Source organism: Cyphomyrmex costatus, unplaced genomic scaffold (assembly GCF_001594065.2).
Source record: "Cyphomyrmex costatus isolate MS0001 unplaced genomic scaffold, Ccosl1.0 scaffold120, whole genome shotgun sequence".
NCBI classification, from domain to species: domain Eukaryota; kingdom Metazoa; phylum Arthropoda; class Insecta; order Hymenoptera; family Formicidae; genus Cyphomyrmex; species Cyphomyrmex costatus.
In genome coordinates this window covers 1,709,174-1,734,983 of record NW_017275174.1, presented here as the reverse complement: position 1 = coordinate 1,734,983, position 25,810 = coordinate 1,709,174, and the positions used below count along the sequence as shown (strand labels likewise).

Sequence of the window (25,810 nt, the reverse complement as noted above, 5' to 3'; positions counted from 1 at the left end):
AGTCATCTTGGTCTGCAGTCCCTCGCCAACTACAGAAAAATAAAATGCTATCATATCGTTCGTTTTTTCCTTCGTTTTCATACATTTATAAATTCTCCAGTGCTCTTAAATTTTTATTTTATCAAGTACCACCGTTATATAGATATAGTATAATATACACTGTCTCCGATATACGTATATCTCGTGTGCTCTCTACAGATAACGTGTATCCGGGAAAGAATGCAGTTCTTTATTACTCCTAAAAAGACATCGCTCGCGCTTAGATCGTTGATTTGCAATGGAATAAACGATAATAAAATTATGCCATGTGTGTGAGTGTGTATGTTTGTGTACACAAAACGTCACTGATAATCAGACGTGGTAACGCGAGAACAGATAACTTCGTGCCTCTGCCAACATCTTTCTCGCCTGCTTTCTAAAAAGATTCTCTTCATCTTCTCAAATATCAGCGACGAAATTTTTAAGCTCGAAAATTTCATTTCAAATTGTATGTAGATCAGGTACGGTTTCGAGCTGTGGGTGACAATTCTTTATTATTGCTCGTATCAAAAAAAGTTTGGTTGCGAATGGGATAATGAATTCAGAATTCGGAAATTATTTCTCGCAGCTTCCGCGTCTGATCAGTGTGCGTCTTGAAAAAAGAAGTTTAGCCCTAAAATATAATGACGAATTTGATCGCTAGTACTATATTTAGTGCACATTAAAAGCTACTTTATATAATAGAAAGTGAATAATATAATAACGTTTTAATGTTGTCCACTTAAATTTTTGTGTTAATTTAACACAAGATAAATATGTTAGAGAATAACACAAACGTTATTTAAAAAAAAATTATATAAAAAATGTAACGTAATTTATACACAAACAATAAATCATGGAAGTATATTTTTTCTGTAAAGTTAACATTTATGATATGTTAAATTCATACGTATTTTGTTCATTTATCTTAAAATTTAAAATATATTTTTATTCTTTGTTCATTTACTCATAAATTGTGTCATTTTAGTAATAAGAAAAATGATGAATACTTTAATACAAAATATTTAAATAATATAATCACATTATATTAAATTAATACTTGGTGTATGTCAAAAATTTAACACATCTTAACAAGAACTTGAATAGACCAGTTTTAATATAAATACAATAAAAAAGTATTTTTTGTACAACATGTAAATACAAAATTTTTGTATATAGCAGCTTTTAGTATACATCAATCTAATGTAATGCAAATGACCAAATTCGCAAAGACTCACCACACACGAAATGAATTATTATCTCTACATTATTCAGATTCTTTTGAAACGGCCGCAACGTTCCATTTATATTATTACATTACACTTCTGTTAACGATATTATAATACATCCATGTTTTCCTCCCTATGAATCTATTGCTACTTACACGGCGACATCAAAATATCATTTCATTTGCGTTTTCAAACCTGTGTGTTTTCTAAATCTATTACTGGTTTTTTGTTTCAAGTATACCCTGTACGAGTTCAACGCACTCTCGCCGTTCGTAAAACACGTACGCACACCCCCGTGTGTGCATGCATGCGTACGTGCGTGCGAACGTGTGACAATGAATAGTCGGCGGCAGCTGTGTGCAAACTTCTCCCATCGGAATAATCAATGAAATGACGGATGATGGATGATGATATCGATATGGCGACGTGTGATGACACTTGCGGACAGTCACGAACAATTCCGCCCCTCTCTAATCCCTCCTCATCCTTTCTTCGCATGTTATTTATCTCTTTTGAGATACGGAGGATGCTAACATTTAAAGAGTTCTCTACAACAATACACATAAATACTTTCCGAACGTTCTTGAAAAAAAATCCGTTCGGTGTACAGAAACATCGTTTAATTTATGATTCGTGATTCATCAGTTTCCAGAAGCTATCAGGTTGGACGCTCGGTTTCCCCTAAACGTCTTGCCTGATACCTGCCGAGAAATATCGTAACGTGTTCTTTCCAAACAACTGGCTTTATATTCCCGGTGAAAAGTTATTTCTCGTTCAAGTTAGAGCCTTTGAAGTACATTACTGATAGATTATCGGGTGGGTAGGTTCAACAGGAAGATCGCTGTCGAGATCGAGATTGACGCCATCCTTGGAGACAAGGTAGTGCGTTAAGAGCTGACCCTTGCCCTTAACGAAGACGAGACCTCGTTGCTCAAAGCCGAAACCGAACGGCTCCAGTATCTTTCGTGTCTCGTTGGTGACCTGCAAATTATTTTTTTTATTTCAGGTAAGTTTATTATCTATAATAATTTACTTGTACTTAAAATAAGACTATCTAAATTTAATTTAAAAAATATATATAATTGTAATAGCTTATAAAGAAGACAAAAAAACTATACTGAGAAAAATTAATAAATTTTAATAAATAATTGTTTAAATAATATAAATGTAATATTTATTTGAGATAAGAAATATGTATTTGCTAAATAAAAAATAATAACAATTAAATCAAATTAATGGTTCTCTTGTACCAAACAAATAAAATAAATATATATATATAACTATTAATTAAATATATAATAAATATATATGTTTGTGTTTTTTTAGTAAATGTTCAATTGACACTATTTAAATAAATATTTATTAAAGTTTAGTACTTTCTTTTTTTAGTGAGAAAAATGTACTAAAATATTTAGAAGCGGTGTTGTTAATATAGCTTTCTGATCGATACCTGAATGCAGCCGACTTTCCCCGTGCTCTCCATCCTCGACGCGACATTGACGGTGTTGCCCCAAATATCATAATGAGGCTTTCGCGCCCCGATGACACCAGCAGTCACCGGTCCATGATTAATGCCCATTTTCAAAACAAAATGATTAAAACTTTGCTCGTTGATGCTCGACAGGGCTTTCTTGAGTTCCAGAGCGAAATCCACAAGAGTGACGAGGTGGTTCCACTGGAGACTATCCTCCGACTGCACCGATTGCACCTCGGATATTCCCGAAGCGGCCATGTAGGTCGATCCTATCGTCTTGATTTTGATGATACTCTTGAATTTTTCCTGATCGAGAATCTAACCATGTAGAATAAAATAAATTATACAGAAATATAAGAAAAGAAATATACAAAAAGGTATAAATTACTACAGCCGTCGAGAGCAGATTTTGAAAGATGTCTATTATAAATTTTTCTCAATAAAGTGTCAGCAGAAATACAACAGAATCTACTAATCATTATAGTAATTGTAAAAAATATAGATGGTTTATTTGTTAGGAATAAAATTTGATTTCGCCATATTATAACTAAAAATCAATTTCAGTGAAATATTTATTTCTCACAAATAAGTTTTTAAATATCTTTTTCTGAGTATATTTATATTAAACACACAAACAACATCAATTTATGTACGACTTTAATATGCACCAGTGTGTTATAATTGCATCCAATAAAATTTGCTCATATTACAGAATTTAGAGTCAGCTTTGAAAGATTAAATGTCATATTCCATTTATATATTTACGAAATGACAGATTATATTCTATCGACAATTTGCCATCGGATTATATCGACAGTCTCTGACAAAACATGAGTTTAATACGAATAACAGAGATAATGCCGGATCTGTTGTAATCTGAGCAATCTGCTGCCAATTTATCGTCATACTGCGGGTAGTTTGTTTACCGAGTATAATGGGGAAGCTTCGCGGAAATAAGATGAGCAATGAGAAACTTACGGCGTCAAAGTCGGAGATGACCTCATTCAGGAATCTAAGGCATTCGAGGCCTTGATTGTTGATGGTCTCCTCGCTGTAGAAGTCTGCGAAATTTGGCATACTGGCAAATAGCACGCCTACCTTAGCGTAGCTCTGGCTGTAAAGATCGTCGTGATGCCTTGCATGCGACAGGAAATACGTGGCTACGTGGGGTGGCAAGATATTGTATATTAATACTTCGTTTCTTCGTTTCATTTCCGTTGATCGTTCCCTCTGCGCGATTACCTCTCGTCCTCGCAGATATAGCATCCTTCGCGCCTTCTCGGACTGCACATAATATTTATATCTTTCAGTGCAATTTTGATCGCAATTAAACTTCTATAATTATATATTCCTACGTTAATTTTTACATGAACACATTGATTTATGTTTTAATTAATGTTACAAAATAGCTATATTCGTAATAGTAAAACCGTTCTTTTTTTTATAAACAAATTATATTTTTTTATTCGAACTTGTCTACAGAATTTTCTCGTGTTCTAAACTCACGCGCAAATTATATTTCTATGAAGGGAAAGGAAATGTTTCGTTAGGACGAAAATTCCGTGAAATTGCTTTCGCCTTTTTCTCAATTCGACAGATAGAGAATGCTGAATGAATAAAGCGTCATTTAACGCGTCGTAAAAAGCCCACTCAAAAATCGCTAATTACTCGAGATCCAATTTCTCGATTGAAGCCGCCATCATGGCTATCCGTAAATAGATTATATGTTTCTATTTTACCAAAATACCAATTACCAGATTATTTCGGGCAAATTACAAAAGCGCATTTGACTCATTTTCCACGAAGTGGAGTCCGCTTTTGCTTCAGTAATAAACCAAAATAATTTAATTCAGAATATTGAAAATAGAGTACGTAATTAAAAAAAAGCGTAACATATCAATTTGTACGAATAATAGTGTGAATTTACAATATCACACTTGATATCTGATTTAACGTGACACAGAATGCATCGTCGAGGCAATAGTTAGTGCGGTTTTATAGATCCATGAGAATTGATTGTTCTTTTATCGACATGCCGACCTTGAAGAAAGGAATTATTTTCACGAGTCGTTCCATTCTCGCGTGCTGCAACACACCGTAGATCGATCGGCATGTAAAGCGGCCAATGTATTTTCTCATTAAACCTTGCGACAATCGATCATTGTCAAAATCAACATTTTTACAATAACAAATTGCTAATAAAATGAAATAAGTTTCGACGATATTCATAACAATTAAAAATCTTTAAAAGTAAAAACAACAATTTTGTACTTACGTATCTCATCACGATGACTAGCGCGGTCGCGACAGTGAACAAGGTGCTCGACAGGAAATATTTCAGCGGATAGGGCAGGGATGCCTTATCATAGTACATCACTTCCTCCCACTCGAGGCCCGATGAAAAAACCATGTATATGCAGGATTGCAGGCTAGCGTAGCTGTACAACATGAACGTCTTGCTCAGGTAACAGAGATATGTCGGCATCGAAATAGTGATCATCGCAAGGACGCCGACGAATGAATAATAAGAAACATGCGAACATCGTGGGATCCATACTAGCGTGGTGTTTTTCTGCGGCACGTCCATGATCGAGCAGTTAAGCTACATAAAACAAATAATATAAAAATAATGTATAGTTAATATATTTGCCTACTTTAGAGAAGCTAGTAACAATTTAATTGTGGATGCATTCAGTGCGCACTTTGGTGCATATTGAAATCATCGTACACAAATTGACGTAAAAATATGTGCTTAACGAAAATATGAATAGATATTAAACTATGAAATCCTCTCAATACTGTTAAGTAAAATCTCTATTTTATACACTCAGAAGAAAATTGTTAACTAAATGCGTTTAGTTCGTAAGTGATTTAGTTCAAATATTTGGCTTAACAAAATCTTGTAACAAACATTTTACTAAACATTTTACTTGCTTAAATTAACAAATAATTGATTGAATTAACAAATATTTGCTTGATAGATCGCTACATTTAATTAAAATAACTAATATTTTTTTTAAACAATTTTTTTCAATATATTCGAAATGTTTGCATTTTACTTTTTACAAATTAAATCAGTGTATAATTAAGGCTTTAATATACACCATAGTATCTAACCGAAAAATCGCTGTAAATTGTTATCAAAAACTTAATGTTTTAATCAAAAACTTGTATCAAAAATTTAAGCGCTTTGAAATATTAAAAATATAAACGATAATATTCTAGCAAAAATAAAAATCAAAGAGTACAAATTAGAATAGGAAAAATAAAAGAAGTGTTTTAAGAAATAAACACTTCTCTTATGCTTCGCTGTTTTAATGTCTTATTACATGGAAAGGACAATTTTGCTAAATATACTATAATATTTCGACAAAAATAATTATTACGTTTTTTTCATGTAAAAGTTTTGTTTAAACTTTTATGTGACTTTTCCCTTATATTCAATTAATCTCCGATTTATTTTTACCAGAATAAATCTGTTTTAACTGTTGAAAATTATATAACAAGTGCTGTTCATTAAATTTTTGCTGAAAAATGATCTCTGAATTTTCGTAAAATATAAATCTAGGATTGATAAGAGATAAGCGAGTTAAGAAAAAAAGAGAAAATTCAATCGTGCGAGTGGTCACGTAGCAGCAACAAGTATTGATCGAAAACATCAGTTGTTCAATTCGTACCGTCTCTAACAGCACAAATGTTAAGAGGCCGACTGTTGTCAAGAACGTCACGAAAGCCTTGGTACACAATGCCTTGATCTTAGGGTTGCTCACACAGGTATCTATGGCTAGTATGATGATGGAAAACATTATTATTCCGAAGACAAACAATATGTGCTCATCCAAATAGCGCTCTTTCCATATCGGGGCTGCACATATCACAACCAGGGGCGAACCAAAGGCCAACAAGAGCGAAAAGGCCTCATCCTCTTCGACATTCTTCTGAAACGCCTCTTCCATATTCGAACTTTTGAATCGTAGTGTGAACCAATTGGTGTAAACTTTCAGGTCAATTTCACCACCTACGAGTGTTTGTACGCTGACGTTATACTAAGGTTGAGTCATTAATAAGCCGGATGTCCATTGTTTGACATCGGATTATTATTACACTGATGGACAATTATTTTGTTAATTTAGTAATTTTGGCTGATTCTTATGTATTTTCTGATGCTGATTCCGAAAATGGGGTTAGAATATATACTATATAGACTCCAATTTTTTGTAATCAACCAATATCTCTTTTGAAAAATTTATGCATTTTTCTAACAACATCTCGCACGTATATATGGAGTCTTTTTTATTAAGTAAATTAATTAAAATTAATTAAATATATATAATATTGTATTATAAATCTTTTATAACAAATAAAAAATCATGTTGAATTCAAAAGCTATTCCTTATCAATTATTTATTTATTTCTAAGCAAAAGAGAAATTCTATCAAATCGGGGGGTTTATCGTTACAAAAATAAAATTTTGTCTAGTTTCTGAACAAATTTTTGCTGAAGTCATGTTCTTTGTTTTCGTTCGCAAAATTGAAAAAAAATCTTTTAATGTATATAAGGATAAGAAATATTTCGCAAATGTAAAACGATTTGTCTCTGTCGATAGATATCGATTCGGTCTCTGTCGATAGATATCGAATGTATTTAAAAAATTTTTTATGAAGTTTAATTTTTTTAATGTATCTAAAAGAAAGATTATTTTCGTGATTTTATCGATATTTGTTATGTATTATAATTAAACGAGGGGGTAACCACTAAATGAAATACTGTCCCACACATCATATAATTTCATTTGTTTTCATATAATTTTGTCTGATTACAAATAATTTTCTTTACATATACGAAGTCTTTCGGTAAAATAAACAAAATTTCATCTAATATTAATATACACAATGATTTTTCGTGGTTACATATGTAATTATTGGATTATGTACATATGATTTTGTATGAATTTTATAATGAGGATTTTATTTCGAGGGTTTTGTCCTACAATTACATTAAGCGATTACCATCTCGTAATTGAATGTTAATTGTTAATCAACATATAAATGACGCACTCTTGCTTAAGCATTGATTATAATCAGTGCGTGCGTCAATAATTTGCAACACCCGATAAGAGTAACACTTTCAAACGCATGCGCGGATTTTTAAGCCGCTTATCCAGTCAAGATAAAACAACGATCCATCTCTTTTAATTTCGCCGAGTTTAACGTTTCCCAACTCCAACTTAAAATATATGACTTTTCATTTTTACCTCTACTGACAAGTTTCTTCCTCAGACGTTGCCGAAATTCCTCGGAATCCTCTCGAATATTCTCCACTTTGTCTTGCACATTCTCTATTACTTTTTGCGAGTTTTCCGCGTCCGCCAGTGACGCGAGGCTTTTCGTCACTGCTGGCTTAAATGGCTTCAAGGCTTTTACGATGAAGTAAGTGACGATGCCAGCTTTATGGAGTGCCTCTTCCCGGTCCTCCCCATGCGCCGGCTCGACCTCAAATTCCCCATTTAGAAAACTCAACGTCGAATTCGAGATGTGTACCCTCCTTAAAATATTTGTTTATTTAGGCATTCTCTCTCTTTTTATGCACTTTTTCAACGAATAAATACACGGAAAGAGTTTTTTTTCACTAAAGTATTTAAATATTTTGCTAGTTACAAATTTAAAAATAATTTAAAAATAATTTTGTTAAACCGCCAAAATAATTAATTAGGACGCTCAAGCTGGTTGCAAAAATTTTGTTAAAACTTTTTGCAACATTGCTCGTTATGCTTGAACATCCTACATAATAGTTTTGATACATTCTAATAACTACTTTGATACATTTTTATAATCATTTTGAAATATTCCAAAAAAAGACATAATAGTAGCAACTATTATATATACTATATATAATGTTAACGAGAGAGAGAGAGAGAGAGAGAGAGAGAGAGAGAGAGAGAGAGAGAGAGAAACTTTATAGTTGAATTAACTCTTTTAATTGCAATAGCTATGAAATATTTCACTCAATAAGAAATGCACTAAAAAAAATTTACTAAATATTATTACATATCTCTTTGAATAGAACTAATTTGCAAGTAAAAATGTATTTGCAATAAATAGATATTTACTTAATATAAAAATAATATAAAAATAATAGTTAAATCAAATTAATAGTTTTTTGTGTCAAATAAATGTATATTTATATCTAACAAATGTTTATTTAAAACTGTTAAAACAAATATTCATTAAAATTTCGGATAGAATAATATTTCTCGCCATATTAGTAATTGAAAAAAATTAAGATAAAACGAAACACACCTGGCATTAACCGAAGGATAAGCTCATTTCTATCTTTCAATCTGATTGTGATAAATTCCCTAATATAATGGATGTACTATACATATCTATAATAGTTTCCCAAATTGAACGGTCTTATAAGATGCTTTTCTTACCCTGCCCTACCGCTGCTCTCCATCTTATTCGCCAGCTCGACGTCCTTGCTGTAGACGTCGAACTGCCACTGCTTCTGTCCAAGAACCCCGGCGAGTACCGCACCTGTGTGAATGCCCACCCTCATGTCGACGGGGCTGTTCGTCGTTTGTTGAATATATTTAATCGCCTCCACCATGGACAGCCCCATATACACGCAGAGAACCGCGTGGTCTGGCCTTTCGATAGGTGCACCACTTATACAGTAATAACAGTCCCCTAAAATCTTGATGCGCATTTGCTCGTATCTGTGAATAATATTTTATACTATATACTTATATCGCATATGCTGATATTTATGTTCTAGTCCTATTCGATCGAAATCCTTTCTTTCTCTATATGTACGCGTGCATATGTGCGTGTACGTGTGCGTGTGTATTATGTATATAAAGATGGATACATATAAAATCTTCTTAATTATAAATAAAATATTATGCGACGACAAACAATGATCACGTAACTGCAAAGTATATTTGGTAGCGATGGAAAACCCTAGACCCCGAGGATATTGATTACCGGTGTCCTCGAAGGATCTCCGTCTGCGGCAGGATACGCGGAGTCAAAGTAGTCGAAGACAAAATCGACAAAATCGACAGGGAACACTGATAGAATCAATTTCCCCGTGGAGCCGATCATACAATTTTCATTATCTCCGGCGGAAATGGAATGCGCAAGTTACGGAATTCTACTACTTTTGCTATACCGTTTTACGATTAGCATTCGATAACACGCAAAGTCTTACTTAACACGCATATAACAGATGGAAACAAAAATAACTCGCTCTATCGCAGATGACAGATATTTAATTTCTTTTAAATGTTGAAATATTCTAAATTCACCAATAATCCCAATTAATTTAATTCTTCAAATAATTACAGTATTAATTATTAGTTGAATTGAGAAATTGTGTTTGAATTGGAAATTTACGATATCGATCTGCTAGAACTGCAATGTTTCTTTCTGCGTATAATTCTTCACTCATAAAATCGATAGAGCGAACGTAAAAACACGCAAATATAATGCGAAAAATGTAGCTGTTAAATGTACTAGTATTAAACATTCTTCTTAATAACTTAAATTTGTAGATATAATATATATAAATTATAGAAAATGTAATTATACATGTAAAAAACGATTTTACTGAAAAATCTAAAATTTCGCTGGATATATATCTGAAATAACTTTGTTAAAGCGTCACAATAATTTTATTTGGAAACTCAAACTCTGGTTGCTGTCAGAATATCAGTATTTTTGTGTAGCATTACTTATCACTTTTTCATTTCCAACATAATTATTTTGATGGTCCAACAAAATTATTTTCGAATTTGTATACAGTAAAATTTTAGATTTTAGACTTTTTCAAAATCTTCTTTACATATGTAAAAGAATGAGTTTAATAGAATATTTCAGAGTAATATAATTGAATAGATTTTCAACAGATCCACATCAGTTTTAAAGAGTTCAAGTAAAACCTTTAAAATATATACCGTTCGCTGAGCTGGTCGAATCGCGCGAAAAGCTCGTTGAGTATCTTGACCAGCTCGCTGGCGCTGTAGGTCGACGAGATCGCGGTGAAGCCGACTATATCAGCGTAGAGTATCGACACATTTTCGTGCCTAGACATATAGATCTTCTTGAACTGCGTAAAGTGACACGCACCGCCAAGGTCCTGCCGCATCTTGACCGCAATGTGTTCCGGCAGAACGCTCAGCAACAGTCGCTCTTGCTCCACGCTCTGCTGCTCGATCATCAGCTGAACCTCCAGACTCTGCCTGGTCTCCAGAAACGCACGACGCTGCTGGAATTCCGCCATGCGGTAGCCGCAGATACCCAAAATACAGGCGCCGGTGAATAACGTCATCGACAGGAGCTACAGGACGTTTTTTATGAAACCAACTTATTACGAGCATCTAGCACTGTGGGGGATTTAGTTGCGTCACTCTTGGCGCGAGAACTTATTACAGACTCTCCGTATAATTACAAATTGCTGCCTGCGTTGATAAATTAAAAGCTAAAAGATATTATTTTTATGGAAAAAATGTATATGTCTGAATCTAAATGACAGATTGTGAACAGTAATTGTCAATGAAGTTATAAAGCTTTGAAGTTTCACATGCAATATTTTCGGAGTGTTAGCACAATTTTTAGTATAAAATTTAATATAAAATTTAATATTATTTTTGTATAAAATATGTATTATACTATCTCTAGTAATAATATAAAAAATTAAACTAGACAATATTATATTTATTTTCAGAATTAAAAGGTAAAGAAAATTCGTTTTCCGCATAAAAACGTCTAAACATCAGATTGTAAAATAACAGCTGTATAGTTATACCGTACAGTTATAAAGCTTTGAAATTTGACTTAATTATACTTGAAGTTACAAAACTATTTTTATTTAATATAGTTTAGTGTTAGCATAATATTTAAAGTAAGAAAGAAATAATCAAAATAAGCGAGGCATTTCAGAATTGAATAGAAAATCTTTGTAATGCCAATATATTTGCACGGCATTTTCTTTTTGGTAACCAATGCAGTCGATATCTCAATCGCGAGGTCACTCTTCCGGATGATACTCCATGTTGGTGAACGATAGTCAGTTCATTCCCAGTGAAAAAGCATCGAGCGCGTCGCGTATCGAAAGGCAACCTTTCGCATCATTGCGCAGCACCGTTCTCACGCTCTTTTTGTCCCCCTCCCTCTCTCTCTCTCTCTCTCTTTCACTCTATTTCGTTCTCATTAGGTACCTGTATCTTCGTCACTCTCTATTTTAAACTACCATTGACCAAACTCTACTCGAGTGTTACTAACGACAGGTGCCACGTGCCGCGCGTCTACCTTCTATCTAGCTTTCGCTTTCACACAATATTTGCTGCCGAAAGTTTCGTACGCCTCGGCCGATGCATATGTACTGTTTACTATATCAGCTATGCTAAGCTATTGTAGATCGATGAAATGTAATTATCTATTAAGCTTCTCTGCGATTTACACGCGCATTTACCGATTTCTATTAATTGTTCAATTTCTTTTATGCTTCGAATATCGTTCTTTCGTTTTTTATTTTTTTTACGAAAAGTTGCAAGTAAATAAGAAGTAAAAAAAATCGATTGTATCATACGGTAATTTCAGCGGAATGAAACATTTCTCAAGTCTGAGAAACTCCAGCGCGTTTCATTTAATCCAATAATTGTACTATTCTCTGCGATAAAATGAATTGCAGATAAAATATTGAGAGAGTGTGAAAAAGAGAAAATAAAAGAGGGAAAATGTGATGATGCCATCGCTTCACGAATTTCTCAGCTCTATCTGAGATATCTTCTTTAGCAAACGCGTCGTGAACTTGAAACTACACGTAAACATGACCCTGTACGGTCAATAATATTGTTAGTATTAGCAAATATATATATACTGACAATATTATTAATCGTGTGTGGTTAATATTGATGGATTGATGTAGAATATCGACAGTAATCTGGACTTTGAATCTTGATTACTTTACCTGGATCCATATCACGATATGTCACAGTGCAATAGATATTAGGTATAAGTAAAACTAAAGTAAAATATATATTGTCAATACTGATCGGATAAGATCGTAAAAATACTAAAAATATTGATACATCACACTGTCAGTTTTATCGATTCAATATTGCTGATCAGTATTATTGAACGTGTAGGGTCACATCAAATGCATAATGCGCAACACACGGAAGCAACAAACAACAGTTCGGTTATCGTTCAATACTATGCTTCAAAACGAAGATATGTACGAATCCAACTTTTCTGGAGCTACATAGTAGAGCAAATACTATTATCGCTTTAACAATGATATTACATCGTGTATCGAGATCGATAAGACAAACCCATGATGAATATAGCAAGTCGTACATATCAATTTTCATAAAGACAGAAAATAATTAAATTTATAACGCATTAAAGGATATTATCCGTTAAATTAATGAATCTAATAAATTACAGTAAGGATAATTGTTGGAGAATTCTTTAACAACAACGTAGAAAATTTTAATAGGTATTCTCAATGAACAAAGTCAGCTTTAATTCAACGACTAACTTTTTCTGTGTTGATTACGGCTTTCGTAAGTGTAATTTCTAATTATTTATCTTGTTTGTTCAAAATAACTTTTATTTATGTAATAATTATTTATTACAATTTATTAATAATCATTACAATAAATTGTATTACCTTTATTACAGTAATTATATATATAGTAATAATTATAATAAATTGTATAGAGCATTTTATTGTAACAATTATGTTATAATAATTATTAAAATATAATTACTACATTCATATAATAACAAATACTTTTGTAATAATAAAAATTTGTGATAGCAATAATAATAGTAATTAACAAAATTTGCTATTATAATATCTAATTACAAACAACAATTAATGTATTATATATAATAATTATTACAAAGAAAGCTATTTTAAACGAACAAGTTAAATTATCATGAATTATTTATTAAACAACTACAGAAACAAAAGTTAATGGAGAAGAAGTGAGTTGTAATATCTTTGATCTCCGGTGTGACATATCGATATGCGATAAATGTAGCGTAACTCGTATCGATCACGGTGAATTAATTTTTAACAGTGCTTTAACATGCTAAGGTCAAGAATTACTATCAAAAATAATATAATTTGTGCAGTTAATAGTGTTGTTAAATACGTCGCTAGCTAGCCCACACATTTCACAATACCTCCATTTTAACAGAAGGACATTTTATTGTACTAATATACGTTGAATTCATTTAACAACACAATTCTCAATAAGGCATACTCATTACGATCGAACCGTATAATATCGATTTTTTACCGATTCTTAATTCTTTGCGAGAGACAATGCCAGCATATCCTTTAATGCATTATAAGTAAAATACTTAATTTTTTTTTCTTCGCAACCGTGTGTGCTGCGTATTCATAAAAGCGGCGGAGATACGCTTTGTTAAACTTGGATCGATTATTGGTGCACGCGTCGCCGGTCTACGGTTGACAGTGAATTAGTTTGTCGAAGTCGACGTCGACGACATCGTTGTTTTCATCCACCGTGTGGATCGGAAAGCTTGGAAAGCGTCTCACCCCTTTGCTTGCAATTAACACGCGCCAGCGTCACTTTTATTCGTTTATTTATTCATATTCTTTTGTGTCACGCGCAATTGTGCTCGCGTCACTTCGAAACGATCTCAACAGGACAGGTACTCTTTATACAGGACATTTCTGTCTTTTTTCCCCCAGTCTTTTTGCTCTAGGGAAAACCATAGACGCTATGATATTCTCTAAGCTCATTATCGCCGTTATCGCCGTTTTTAGGCACGATCGAAGGGACTGACTTATTAAAAATAGAACACGGTGTATATGAGTATTCGAGTTATTTTTAATAACTTTATAAAGGGGTGCTATAAATGGAAAGAGGTCACGTGGTGGATTACGCGAGCTTTCGCAGGGCTAGCTTTCGCATAGATCAAAAACAAATGTTTTCACGCGAGTTAAAGAAATCTATCAACGCTCGAGATCTAGCCTCGTCGTTCTGCAACTCCTTCTCGTGAGTGGGCGCGAACTTTGAATTCCAACCCTCTCTCGAGAACCCACCACCGATTTAGATTTGATTGATCCACGACGAGATACGCATCGCTGTTACTTACCAGAATGTCGGAGAACTGTAATATATAATCATCCGGCCTCATGTTGGAGAAAGCAATCAAGTTGAGTGTGTATATCGCAATGCTGCTCATCGCTAGGTTAAAGCAAAAAATCAACTTGAGCGGCAGGGTGGCGAACAGTAGGTACAGCAGCAGCACCATCCACGCCAAGCTGTCTATCGGCGTGATCTCGGCGGTCTTGAGAAGCAGCAGAAGGGGCAAGTGCACGAGCCATATCATTCCGACTGTGCCCGGCACCGTCGACCAGAACAAGTTACGCGTTTTGGTATCGCTCTCAGTCCAGGCTACCAAGAATAAGTTGAAACAGAGAAACAAGGCGTTGACGAAACGTGCTGGCCACTGGAACCCCGGCATCGCGAACATGTAGAGGCCGTACAGCAACGCCGACGCTAGGAAACACGTGAAGCCTCCGCGACGCTGTTGCAACGACGACGCGTGATACAGCTTCTCGAGGCCGGCGTTGCTGAAGCTCGTCTTCAGCAGGTTCAACGGCTTGCCACGACTCAAATAAGAATCCTCGTTGGTCGGGGCCTGCTGCTGCGACATGGCGCCGGTTTAACGGTCGTCGTCGTCCTTAGCTGAGCGAGTGTACCACGGCACTGTCACATTACTTCTCTCGTTACACTTTACCGCATCACCACGTTCATCTCTACAGGAACGATCGATCGATTACAGCTACTTATACTCTTCCTCCTCCTTGTGGATACACATAGAACCTCCGTGCTTTCCGGGATGACGCATTCCTCCGTAAACACGCTCACACCCGGATAAAATCCCAGATGATATTCCCCTCGCCGCGAAAAGAAAGTTGATAGGGGCGAGCGTAGTCTCGTCTTGACTCGCTACTCCAAGTCTGAACGGAACACGATCAGGGTCCAGAATTCCCCGGATCCTGGAAAAGCTTGCTGACGCAGCTGTTATCCAAAAAATAACGTGGCACACGTACACTCGGACCAAGCACTACTTTCGCACCACTCACGCAACGTATACGTACACATGCGCACAAAAATGAACTTGGCTCGAGCCTTCTCTCTCGGGGATACGACGCCGCCAACGCCTAGTACCTACATATGGAGTACACTAGCCAGCTGGATTGCTACTACCAGCACGGGTTCTTACTACCTCTTCTGCACGACCTACCTACCTCCACGACCGGGTGTACGTATATATATATATCGATATTCTTCCACTCTCGTCGCTACCCTCCGTGGTCTCTCCATCTATTTATCTCTGTCTATTTCGCCACCCTACGCCGCTTTCCTTCTCGCACCTCGCTTCCGTCCACGTCCAGGCGTGCGCCTTGCGATCCTGACTGCTCTCTACATGACCCTCCGACCGACCCGGGTCGATATCAACCACCACAAACCCCAGCAGTTGACGCCCGGCCGTACCTGCGTCTCCTTTACAGTCCTACCTATGTATCCACCGACCTGACTACACCTCCGCATGCGCGGCCTCACTTTCCTGATTTCATCTCGAGTTCATCCCGGAGCAGCCGAGTTCTTATTTTAGGCGAACACAATTGGCTCGCAAATCCTTTGGGCATTATGAGCTTCATAACTCCTTCCTTAGTTCGAAGAATCACGACTAATCAAATCGCGAATAATTAAAACTACGTGATTGACGAGTATTACGATTTTATAACAAAAAAACAGAACAATAAAATAATTGATACTAAATTGAGTCAAAATTATAACTAAAAATATTTACATATTGATTTTAATTATGCGAAATGTATCAATAGTCAAATGTATTTTTTCGACCAAAGAAGATAAATTAAAAATAAAGTTATTTGAGAGTATCAAGAACAAAAAAATCAAGAAAAAAAACACAAGAATAAAAAAATTTTAATGGTGGAATTGGTATGACTAACAAAATTTTTTAAAAATAATTTGATAATCTTAAAAATCTTGGTTTTAGAGAGTTTTCAATTGCGAAATATAACATCAAATTTCCAATTTCATTTTATTTGAAACTCATCGATGTAGCCGATTCGTGAAGCAAACAGTATATCACTTTCCAAACTGACTTTCAAAGTCTGATTATCAGCTCTCTGATACTAGATCCTCGCTCATAGAATTACTACATTTTTGAAATTCGATATTTTCAAGCTATACATTTAAACTCAAAGATACCAATAACCAATAATCTTCTAAAATCAAATTTCATGATAATATTATACAAAGATTAATAATAAGATTATAATAAGATTATTAATATTTAAGATTTTGATTTTATATATTGAATTTATCAATATATTATATTATGCATGATATCATACTCGCCTTGTATTGTCCTGTATTGTTTCTAATTTAAATTTTAATTCTCTGAACTTTCAGATATTTCATTTAATTTTAAATTTTAAATTTTTGAGACCAAATCGAATTCAGCGAAAGCCTTTAAAAAACAAGATTTTCCATAAGTTACTTTGATAAAAAGTCCCGGTCTTCAAAGGGTTAAAAGCGTTTTATTTTGCGTAACATGTTCGAGAATACCTTGCTAATCAATTGTTTTGCAAGAGATTCTCTTATCAATTTATGTATATCTTCGTTGATTTAATCTTCAACCGCGCAAATATATACATTTATTATATATTTATTTATATATTTTTGTAACCTAGTTAACTATTTGAAATCAAACGTAACTAAATAAATGATTATTTGAAAAATCATTCGATTAACTGTTGTGACGTTCAACGGACCGCTCTATAAAGCTTAGTTATTCACATTCTTAATATAACTTATTTTTCAATTGTGCTCATCGTTCTTGTGGCATCTCCATTTAATTTTTTGTATATATAACAGCTCGTTTACTACCGGAATGAATTGCGTTCGCTATCCTTATTTTTTGGATCACGTACCGTTGGAGGAATCATTTTTATCTGTTTTTACTGAAAATGTCAATAATCCGATTAACTTCTCGAGTCACGGTTCGTGGATTTTCTTTGCATTCGCCGTGATTTCACTATGAGAGGAAAGAAATCCGATGCGCGTATGAATCGTAGTCTCAATTAACCGGTGATGAAAGTATGCTTCACAACGTGGATCAAAAATCACAAATAGGATGGACCGTTTCCCGATATTAATCGATTGCAGGATTGTTGATAAATCGCGGAAAAAGGAAATTAACTCAAGTTGATGGGAGTGACTCGGCGAAGAGTCAAAATAGCATTAGGTTCATTAGGTGGAAGCACGCGGAGAAACAGAGTAATTCTTATCGTGGAGCATTACGCTGTTAAGTGCGATAAAACATGATAACTGCAATCGCGACGTGTATGCGAAATATCTGAGTAATTTGATACAGGTATGATTACTTGTTTATTTGTGATCGTAGCAAAACTTTTATTTAAGTCTTATGAACGTTGAATACACAATCACAAGTACAATATGTCTTGGATATAAATAACATAAAATGTGTTTAACGTATTTAACCTTAGAATGCTATCGTTCGTAAATTTTACATGCAAGTGAACGAGATCATTGACCGCTAAAGCTATGCCTTTAATGGTCAGCAGAGAGTCCAATCTGCTATAAAAGCAGGGACAAGTTTTAAAAGATTCAGTTCGTTGTATATCACTTGGGACTCCCTGGTGGTCAGTAACAAAGAGTGTAATAAGTGTTATTCATTTTTAAACAGTCTTGTATTATATATTTTATTAGTAAATGTTATGAGGTCACATTGGACTATAATACAGTCGTATCATTGAAGATTGAATTGGATATAATAAACTTATTAAAAATTTAGCTAGATACGTATCTGCAATTTTATTGGATCATTAAAAAAGTTCTATAAAAAACCTAAACATGATGAGTAACACTGTAAAAATATTGATATTTAAGATTTATATTGTAATTATTTCTAAATTCTAGATTATAAACATTTTTTGTCATAAAATTGTAAATAATGTATAAAAATTTTGTGTTAATTAAAAGTAGTCTATTTTCTCGTATGCAAAATTTACATATTAAAGCAGTGCTGTATTATTCAATTAATAGCGTTCTAAGGTTAAGATTGATTTAAAATTAACATAAAACAAACTATGTAAAACATATTCAAAACGTACATGCTTAATCGAAAGATCAAAGAATACAATAACAAGAGACTAAATGGCATTACCTGATAATTACGTGCAAACTAATTGCTGAGTAGTATAAAAAATATCATGCAAGTTTTAAAATTTTCCTGAAGCTCCCCTCTCTCAGAATTCGACTTTACTCATGAGAAGGAGTCGCGAATCTCGTCCGTAACAACGTATCCCATTTTATTCATCTCCTCGACGATTTTCGGATCTTCGATTATGGATTGAATCCATTTATAGTAGGGCAGCTCTTTCCTCACGCCCCCGTATACCTTCGGCAGGTATTGGGGCAAGATGTGTTTGTGCAGACTCTCGTAATTATTACCGTGGAAAAACAGCTTGTTTCGCATGTTGGCATCGAGCAACGGTTTGAAGACCGCGAAGATCGCGTCGAAGACCCACGACTGATTAAGGATGTGCAGTGCGTGAATTCTAATGGGGAACGCAGTTACCATCACAGACAACATCATGCTTGCCACCTAAAAGAAAGATTCATCTTCATATCTTATATCGACATTTATTATTACATTAGCGCTCCTTTGCCATCTTTAATGTCGTACAATTATATTTGTACAAGCAATCTACAAATAATATACAAACCCTACGTAATGAAAACCTTGATAAACATTTTTTTTTAATCTTTTATTATTTTACAAAATTTTGAGCTTAAGCGGAACACTGAATTACGATAATGTCACAATAATGTTAAAGTAAATCATAAATGATTGAAAATTTTAGAATCGCTGAAAAAGTTTACATCTTTTCTAGAATTTTTTATGTATAAATTGTGAAATATATATTTTAAAATTTCTATTTCTTATATTATAATTTTTGAAAGAAACTTTTATGAATTCTGATAAAGTTTACTTTTTCGAATAATTTTACCAACTTAAAATATAAAAAATATAAAAAATTCTTAAAAATATAAGACATTATAAAAACTGTTTTCACTGAGGAAAAAGAAAATATTAACAAGGCATCAGATATACCTGAGGCGTCACGGACCATGCATGTGTCATGGAGATATCCTTTAAATCGAAAATAGCGATACCACCCATGATTTGTTGTCTGGGTTCAAGCATGCCGATTTCGAGGATTCCAACTGTGGCCTTGAACAGCATCTCAGCAGGATATTTACGCGGATCCCAATTGCCAAAACGATAGATCATTAAACGTCTACCGCATTGAGTTCTATACGGTGGTACCGTGATTACGTCATCTTCACCTATGTACCTCATCTCGGTCGAGTTCAACTGCTGATGGATCTCCGGATGTTCCTCTTTGAAGTTGTAGTAATTCACTATCTATCGAAAGATTTCTTGAGAGAAATAGGTTTCGACACTCTGTCATTCACGAGCAAAAGCATTATAAAATAATGGTCACGCACACGCTGGACATTTCATTCCGTTCATTATCACAGTTTAATATGAGATATTATTATGAATTCTTGATTGTTAGGTTGATATAGACTATCATCATTAGTCAATTATTCATCGGCTGTTCTCGTTAATCGCATTTATGAATAGCCCGTTTGTTTCCTTATGCATATGCAGATAAGAGAATTAGCGATTGAGTCGTCTCAAAGTTAGTTCGGACGGGGAATTATTTTAAATCTTATCAATCTTTATTTCACTTTTTCATTAAAATATTGAAATTATACCGTGGTCATTGAAATAATTACTAAAAGTGAATTAATAATTGCTCTGTGTTTCAAAAAACCAAATTCTTACTTTCACTAATTCTAATTTTCATAGAATATACGAGCGCGATAGGTATTTCTTGAAAGGTCTTGAAAGATCTTGAAAGGTAGATCAGTTCACCCTGACATAATTGTGCAACTAGAAGTTTCGCTTCGTGTTCGCGCTTTATCCATCGATGTATTTTCACTATTAATTGCTAATAAAGATCATAAATGCTCGTTATTTCAACATTCCTAATGACATTTCATAAACAACAGCACCCAAAATTACATTTTTATATTGCAAACAAAAATATTTTGAAACAACAATCAACAATTATTATCAATAATTGATATTACCAATAATCATTATTATTATCAATATTACTTATAATCACATTTTTTAAAAAAAATTTACAATTTTGCGGAAAATAATTTTGAACTAAATTACACGGAGCAAAAATAATATAAAATAATGAAAATTAATATAATCGTAAATGGAAGAGAGAAGAAGACAGCTTATGTTGCGATTAAATCAATTTAGATTATTTATTTTTGATAAGATTAATGACAGAAGAAAATAAATGTGAGATTATTGTTTCTATTAGATTGAATTGATTAACTTACGTTAAACAAATTACGCATAATAAACCTTTCTTATTACATTTTTCTGAATATCCAATTTCACTAATAATCCTAAATGACGCAATTTTATAAACGAGACAAAAATTACTGATTATATAGGATTGAGTTTCTCAAGACATTAAAAATAATAAATATCTACCTACATAATTATTTACGGATCATTTAATATTTGACTTGTTATATTTATGTTCCTACTAAATGTATAAATTAGATATACATATACATATATAATACTTAATTGTAAAGCAAGCAAGGTCCATTACAAAAACTAGCGTCAAGTATTTCGAAGGTCGAACTGCATTAATTATTGAAAAATGCATGACTCGACCTAATTAACCTAGCATGTTAAGTATTATTTGTTAACTTATCATTTTATATCTCTCAAATTATTTTTCTAATTCTGTAAACAAGATCATTTAAATACATATTATTAGGAAATATTTAGAAATACAAAATATAAATAACTTAAAAAAAATTTTTTTTTCTGTTTAAATAAATTATGCAAACGTTTTACATAAATTAATTTATTTTTGAAAATAATTTTTAAAAAGCTTTATTATTACTTTTCTTCTCCAATGTCGATTGGTTCTCCAGATATGTTTATACATTTCACAATGTTGCAATTCAACATTTCTGAGATGTAGATTAGAGCAAATAATATTATTTGTAATGGTATTTTCGATAATTTATTATTGAAATCTCCATATATCTGTGCTAAAGTTAATTTATAATAATGTTGTATAGTATATAACATTAAGTACCATACATTTAATTATTTAATTAAACTTCGCTCATTTTTTGCAATGCAAAGTATAAAGAAATTCGGTTAAAAATTGTACAGTAATAAGAAAGTTTTTTATAAAATAAATTTCAAGTTTACAATATTAGTAAAACATAAAAATAAAAATATATAAAGAATATAATATTTAAAAAAATAATATAAATAATATAATAATATAATCGAACGTTTCGGAACTCGCGGGTCCTTCCTCAGCGATTCTTAAAGATATGTCTACAAAGTCATAGAGATGATAATCTTACGGTTTAAGCGACATAGTGTAGTGGTACAAATTGTTTCGAATACATTGTTTCTCCTGTTTTTTGTGAGTGCGGAAATTGTGTAATAAAATGTGTGAAAACAGGAATATCTTTACGTATTCATCTGATTCTGTTAGGCGCAAAAGTGTTACAAATTTGAGTTCCGAAATGTTCGATATCATTATATTATTTTTTTTATATTATATTCTTCATATATTTTTTTTTTATACTGTACTAACATTGTAAACTTGAAATTTATTTTATAAAAACATCTCATTACTGCTCGATTTAAACAAAATTTCTTTATACTTTGCATTTAATTATTTGTTATTGAGTGTAATTGTGTTAACATTGTAGTAATGATTTTTTTGCTTATTAATGGGTTATTAATTAAAAACAGAGCTTCTACTGCTACATGATATTTTGAATAATAGTAATTTCTTTAATAAAATAATTGAAATGTATGTAGAAATGGAGTACTGACTCATATAAGGCAAGCTTGACTTGTTATTGCGCGTATAAATTTTCAATTACAATTTAACTTCGACAAAACATTTTCAATTTAATATTTTTGTATTAAAGCAAGCTATTATATATTCAAAATAGATTATATTTATTTTTCTGTAATAGAGAATTTGACTACAACCATTACAAAATAACTTTAGGAGATATAATATTTATCAGGACATATCTACGATCTGTTTTCTTATTTCTATGTATTACGTCATGAATTTGACATGAATTTATCGTAAACTTATACCGCATGTAAAAATTTATACCACTATCAAGACAAACTGGCTACAAAATAACACGTTCGTGTTACACTTATTATAAAAAATCAAAACAAGATCGATTCTAGGATATAGAGAAAAGTTACCCATATCATATCCATACAATTTAATTATAATAATTAGTTATTTAAAAAAATCGATTGCTAAAATTATGAAAATTATTCCAACAAACCACGGTCTCCCCTACTCTTATTTACGTAACTAGTTTTACATTTTATATCTATGCATAATCCGATATAATTTTACGCATAATTAAATTCATCAAGATTCTTCTTTAATTTTCTATATGAATAACTTGAATCAGCTGATGAATAATGTCATATAATCAGAATTGAATAAATACATCGTAAAATTGTTGATCTAGAAGTAATAAATTTAATTCATTACTTTACAATCATTGTAACTTCTTATTACAAATTGTTAATAAAATTTCGCTCGACACATGCTATTGTGGAAAATGTATGAAAATGATAAGTGTATATAGATACACTTATCCGTAATAGTATTAATAATAAACTTAGTAGCAATATAATAAGTCTACAATATCTTCCGAGGAATTGAATACAGATTGAAGATATCGCAGACTTACTATTGTTAACAAATGCTAATAAATATTTATTTTCATATCTTTTCCAGTCACAGTATATATATAGAACCAAATATCGTTAATTATTTTGTAGTTACAGTATTTTTTCTTTTTCTCGTAACTGACATTCTATTTTTGCACATGATAATCTCTTATCGTCTATTTTACGTGACAAAAAGCACATTGACGCGCGAGCATACTTTTAATAATAAAAGCATACGCCTCTTTCATCGATTTTAACTGTCCGCCTATTGCAAATGTCATTGTCAATGTCTATACATCTATAACTCACCAGCTTATGCGCACTCTTTATGTTAAAGTTTCTCGCGCGAAGAAATCTAATGAGAAAAGCGTCGTCCATCCTGTGTGGTAAACATTCCCCTCTCTCTGCGGAAGAATGCATAAACAATCTTAACACCAAATAATGTAAGTATGATAATATTTTTCCTCGCGAAATTTTATAAATTCTACAAATTGTTGTCATGTTTTAAATAGATTAACTAGATGTTAATTCGAGAAATTTTCTGAGAAATATTTTAATCATGTATATTTACAAGAAATATGTACTTTTATGTGTGGAAACATATAATTACTAATTATATCTTCTTTAAATTCTTTAAATTTTTAGACTAAACGAGAGAAATAGCTTGCTTCCGTATTTACGACAATAAGAATAAGTACATGTATGAAAACATTATTGCCAACATTTTTTAGATTCTTTAATTTTTTTTAATTTTTCTCAAAAAAAAAAAAAGAAATATTTTGAGCCTATATTTACGAAAATAACAGTAGAAATTAAATATATATATTTACAAAAACACCAACATTATATTGCTAATATCAAGATGTCACAAACAACTATTGATAATCAAATCTAAATTTCGCAATTATATTCATTACAAGAAAAGTGCCGTAAGATTCTCCGCGGTTGTGTGTTTGTGCGTAAATAATATAATTTATTCATACATATATAAAACGAAAGGAAGAAATTTACAAACAATTACGACGTATATTAAGAACGTATATAATGTAGACGATTTTGTATACGTTCTTATTATATCGTAAATATTTAAAAATTGCATTTTTGGCCATGTATATACGAATATATTATTTATGCACTAACAATCGCGTAGGCTCTTATATAAGTACTTTTCTTTGTATTGGATTTATTCTTGGAGCCACAAACTATTTGTGTTGTTTTAATTAATTTGCAATTATATATTTTACTCTCAGTCAGTTCACACTGCCGATTTTACAGCATCGACACTTTGTTCACTATCGTTTCAAACTAACATAATTCGAATTACCATAGATCATATCGCGGAACTCCTGCAGCGTCTGACACTTGACCTCCTCGGTTTCTCCTAATTCTCTTCTAGAGTATTCCATGACTTCCGGCGGTGGTTCGCTCAAATCCAGAGTGATTTGCTCGTCGTCAAATTCGTCATAGTTCTCGAGCTCCGGCATATTGTCAGCACCTTTGCAAGATTCTAGATTTTCCTGTTCCTTAACATCGGTTGTCTGCTTGCCGACGGTTTTCGGATCCTCCGAGCCACTTCCGGTTGAAAACTCGCGGTCTTTCGCTGGAGTCCTCGACTCGATACAGTTGCTGCTCTTCTCGTTTTCCTGCGGCATGATATCACCCAGCAGATAGATCGATGATCTATTTCATTTAATATCTACGAAATTCCCGAATCGTAACTCGTTCGCGGAAAAGCGAAATCATGCGATCATTCAGTCGTGGATCGCGCTGTCGCTCGCACAACTATATTGGCCGACCGCCTGTCTCCAGCTTTACCAGATAACCTCCTTCTACCGATATTCTTGAACAAGTACATCTATATGGGGGATAGATAAACGTATACGTGTACGTATTTATGTGTGTGCGTGCAAGTGTTTGCGTTGCGTGCGGGCGGTGCGGGTTGCCTATGGGCAACCGGTGCATGTACAGCAGAAGGCAAACAATGATCCCGCCGGATCTCTCAATACTGACTCAACGCTGACTCAAACTTTTATTCTTGCGGCTAATATTGACCGTGGGACGTGTCCTTGAATGACGATGATATTTAAATGCCACGCAATTACGCAGCGCGAACGTAGCTTGAGTCTCTCAAA

General features: G+C 33.1%; 2 protein-coding genes across 2 annotated transcripts; both read right to left on the bottom strand.

Annotated features, from left to right (window-relative positions):
* Window positions 1-1,313: 1,313 nt before the first annotated feature.
* Window positions 1,314-15,425, bottom strand: Ac3 (adenylate cyclase 3). The gene is made up of 9 exons (XM_018546305.1): window positions 14,862-15,425; window positions 10,679-11,061; window positions 9,155-9,439; window positions 7,976-8,265; window positions 6,399-6,739; window positions 4,997-5,323; window positions 3,700-4,005; window positions 2,698-3,039; window positions 1,314-2,228 (listed from the first exon to the last, which is right to left on the bottom strand). The coding sequence occupies exons 1-9, from the start codon at window positions 15,423-15,425 to the stop codon at window positions 2,046-2,048; spliced, it is 3,021 nt and encodes a 1,006-aa protein (XP_018401807.1). The 3' UTR covers window positions 1,314-2,045.
* Window positions 15,426-19,027: 3,602 nt separating this feature from the next.
* Window positions 19,028-25,805, bottom strand: LOC108779437 (alpha-tocopherol transfer protein). The gene is made up of 4 exons (XM_018546872.1): window positions 25,003-25,805; window positions 23,988-24,082; window positions 19,947-20,261; window positions 19,028-19,436 (listed from the first exon to the last, which is right to left on the bottom strand). The coding sequence occupies exons 1-4, from the start codon at window positions 25,328-25,330 to the stop codon at window positions 19,095-19,097; spliced, it is 1,080 nt and encodes a 359-aa protein (XP_018402374.1). The 5' UTR covers window positions 25,331-25,805; the 3' UTR covers window positions 19,028-19,094.
* Window positions 25,806-25,810: the final 5 nt, after the last annotated feature.